We start from the raw sequence: 4,148 nt of genomic DNA, 5'->3' as shown, positions 1-4,148 counted from the left end.
TGTATCTCTTAAAGCTGTACTTTAACGTTTGGCTTATTTAAAGCTATTGCACTTTGTATTTGTTGTTTGGAATTTGCACCTTCAGGGTTGAAAGCACTTAATTGGACATGCAATGTAATGTAACTTTACATAAAAGGCTTTGATTTGGTGGTGGAAATGCGTGCCTGAAAGTCCCATTGAGTCATTGTATGCGATATTGGATCATACCGGTAAACTTGAATGTTAAAGTGCTTTTGTTGTTTTAGACCTTAGGAGATTGCTGTGTAGTTGTTGACAGTAATGTGAGTCTGAGTCCCATTACAATGCTTGGATTACTCCAAAATGTCAAACAGACAGGAACAACAAATATGCCATTACATTGCGTCCCTTATTCATGAGACTAAAAAGCTGTTTCCTTCACTCCTGCCTGATCTGCTATACACAACATACACAGAGATACAAACACATTCCATACACACAGTCCATGGATAATATGTACTCACCAATGTATAGTCAGACAAACATCAAAGGGCTCATATTTATTTCCTCTATTTTCCCTAAAGTCCTAATTTTAGGGACCCATGAGGCAGAGAGGCCTTACTTGAGAAAAACAGGGCATTTGAGTTCTTTAGTGAGTCAGCAACAAACAAGTGATTGTATTGTTGTGTGTATGCTTGTATGCATTATTACATGTATACATGTATGTATGTATTGTTGTGTCCTTTTTTACAGCTGTCATAATCTTGCAGATGTAGTTTCTGTTGAATCTTATACATTCCCTTTGTATATTTTCCCTTTAATTTTCTATCAGGCCCACCTCAAATCTCGCTTTCAGCATTCCCCCTTTTAAAGGTGACTTCCACGTAAGATCAATGAGTTGTCTTGTGGATGAGGCTGCCTCAGGACACCCATACATCCAAACAGCAGTGAGCTCTAAATATGTGTTCTAAATGATGATCATCATTAGCCCTGAGTATGGATTTGTAACCAGCAGTGCCCATGGTGCGATTTAAAATCGTATTAGGCCCCGCCATCATTTCCTGAATGGATGAGCTTATTCACACTCTGTGTTTCCCCCATGCCTTGATAGGATGCCTCAGCAATGCCATCTGCAATCTGCAACCTCGGAAAAATAGAAGGAAGAGTGAGTGAGTGAGTGAGTGAGTGAGTGAGTGAGTGAGGGATGCATAAATCTTGCGATAATGAAATTGGTGTGTGTGGTTTAAAGGAAGATGCATGTTCATCGAGGTGTGTGTGTGTGTGTGTGTGTGTGTGTGTGTGTGTGTGTGTGTGTGTGTATATGTATGTGTGTACCTGAAGGTGCTCAAGTCAGCTTCCAGCGCAAGTGGGAACGCTTGTCACACTATAAGGGAAGAGATACATTTGCAGGGGCAGAGAGAGACTGATGCGAGAGGGGTTTGCAACATTAGTGGGTAACATTAAGTCGGGATAAAGAGACAGTAAAGACTACATAGCGGCAAATTGAATTGACAAGACAATAGGAAAATCACAGTTGATTTTGATGTCATTATGTGTAAAAGCTAGTGTGCCTTGTCAGCACTTCACTGAGTCAGTCCCTGCTAATATCCTTTCAGTTATATCCGTTCACGCTTAGCTAAGGCGCCTGACAGGAATGGCTTTGATGCAAAGTTTCAACAAAACCAAGAACAATTGAAGTAACGACCCAGGAGCTCTACAGCTAGGGATGCATTACCCAACAGAGGCTACTGTTGGGGACATCATTAACAGATATTACTCTCGGATTGTTTTTATTTTAGAGGTATCACAAATCTGGACAATTGCAGAAGGTACTTGGTTTCTCACACCATGGAACCGCCACATCTGGTTGAAACACAAGCTCCAGTGCTGCACTGACTCAAAACAAGCAGAAGACCATAAACATGTCTTCGCTCTATTGTTCAATTATTTCTTCATCATCTTGCTTCAAATGTGTCTGACTAAAATCTAAACTGTAACTGTAAACCAGAATTCACTGAGGCACCACCACGTTGGCATAAACCCCAGCTGAGACAACACTAATTAATCAGTAGAACTGGCTACAGAGTGTGTCAGTAACAAAACATAAGCTAGCTTTAAGCGTAAGAAAGAAAATGTGCATAATGTTTCTGTAATAAGTGGCGGTACTAATGTAAAGTGCATTCTATTCTGCATGTAATGTTCACTTTATTATTATTCCACAAGTTGAGAATGTATTGTCCTAGTGGACCCTGTGTGAAGAATGTGTGGAATATGCTGGTGGAATGCTACATCATCACAGTATCATAACATAACAGTTGACTGCAGTACTGTACATCATTGTCTAGTATGATAAGGGAAGTCAATTTGTCCAGACTCCATGAATGCACTTGAATGAATTTGTGCAGGCTTCCAAAGTCAGCAAAAAAAGTAAATGGAAAAGTAAATGTATCACTATTGGCCATCCTAGGAAGTAACAATATAGGGTCAGACATAAATCAGTAGTATTCAGTAACTCTATGTAAATAAGCTAAACCCACATTTTCCTGAAACTGAAATTAATGAAAAATGGCAGTATCTGTTTTAAATTAGTGTGAGGTCCTGCATCTTCATATCACTTATTACTCACGTAGTAGTATCTTGTCAGTAGTGGCTGGAGGCTACAGTCAGCAATAACCTTGAGTTGAGATGTCTTTCTCTGTACCCCACCCCCTCTTTCTAGCTCATCCGTCTAGCATTTTATAAGGAAAACTGAAGGAAATGTTCTTCAAATGTGCTACGACTATGCCACCATGCTTGTCCATGCTGCTAAACAATAGTATTTCTTCTTTTTAAAGATTACATAAAGGTTAAGGAGAACACGTTTGGGAACGTGGCTTGTGTTAATTCACTCTTAACCTTTAAGTGTATTTCTATTATTATTACTAACAGAAGCTTTATTTATATAATCCTCATTCATGTTTCTCTGACTAAATAATATGTATTATAAATGTAAATTTTGCTTACCTAATATTGTTGCCTATGTGTTTATTTTTTTACCTATACAGAAATTGACCAAGGCAGTTGTGGAGATCCTGGAATCCCAGCTTATGGCAAACGGGAGGGGGCAGGTTTTCGTCATGGGGACAGACTCTACTTTGAGTGTCTACCTGCCTTTGAGCTGATGGGGAAGAAGAACATCACCTGTCAGAAGAACAACCAGTGGTCTGCTAAGAAACCCAGCTGCGTTTGTAAGTTCTTGTTTGCCTTATGTTATTCAGATTCTACATACACCATGTGAAGACATGTGCATGAGTGCAACGCTACTCAAAGGGGGCATAAATATGTATGTTCGTGCAGATGAGTGCAGGGTCGGCTGCATAATAAATGATCAGATTATCCCCACCGTTTGCCCTGCCGAGGCTGTGGATTTTGAAACAATAGGAGTGCTTATTAGCTAATTAACGCCATGAAAGACAAACACAGAGTGAAAGAGTTAGAGGATGATGGCAAAAGGAAAAGAGAGCTGACCGTGCAGATAATGCCCATTGTTGTATTATTTATGAGATAATAGAGTGGACAAAAAGCTGCAGTATCTAGATAAACCTCACTGAGCTGAATGACACAGAGGCTGCTGGCACAAGAGTCAATTTGGCTACCTAACACTGCTGAACATTGTTTATTTAGTTAACATTTAACAAACTCTTTTTATTCATGCAGATACAATGCAGCATCCCTGTCTTTGTCATTGATGTTGACAATGTTGTAGAGGTGTCCATTGCCTACTTTTTGGTTTGCATGTGCATCCGATATTAGAGATATATGTTTCTATATTATCTATATTAGTGTGAACACAGTGTTCCGATCCTAAACGGTTGGAGCACATCCTGTAGCTAATAGTTTGTAAAGACATGTAGTTGGATGCACACGGATGCAGAACTAAATGAAAAGTTGAGATAAATGCATTACCTCATCACTGCAAGAAGGGGGAAGTCCTCATCTATAAGGGTGATAATATTAATAATCAACATTGCTCCTGCACTGCTGGATAAGCATTTGGCTGTTATTAATAATAAAAAGGCAACCTTGGCTGCAAATCCTGATAGTTCACACAACTAGGCTATTTAAAGGCACTGTGTACAGTGGGTACGGAAAGTATTCAGACCCCTTTAAATTTTCCACTCTTTGTTTCATTGCAGCCTTTTTCCAAAAAT

At 39.4% G+C, this 4,148-nt stretch overlaps 1 protein-coding gene across 1 annotated transcript in view; it reads left to right on the top strand.

The window, feature by feature from the left end:
- Positions 1 to 4,148, top strand: part of csmd2 (CUB and Sushi multiple domains 2) — a 240,948-nt gene that overhangs the window by 129,792 nt on the left and 107,008 nt on the right. Inside the window, exon 13 of the mRNA XM_034892760.1 lies at positions 3,003 to 3,185. Coding sequence (XP_034748651.1) covers positions 3,003 to 3,185 — 183 coding nt within the window. The remainder of the gene's footprint in view (positions 1 to 3,002; positions 3,186 to 4,148) is intronic.

The sequence above is a fragment of the Etheostoma cragini genome, chromosome 14 (genome assembly GCF_013103735.1).
Source record: "Etheostoma cragini isolate CJK2018 chromosome 14, CSU_Ecrag_1.0, whole genome shotgun sequence".
Classification (NCBI taxonomy): Eukaryota; Metazoa; Chordata; class Actinopteri; order Perciformes; family Percidae; genus Etheostoma; species Etheostoma cragini.
This window is presented reverse-complemented; position numbering and strand designations above follow the sequence as displayed.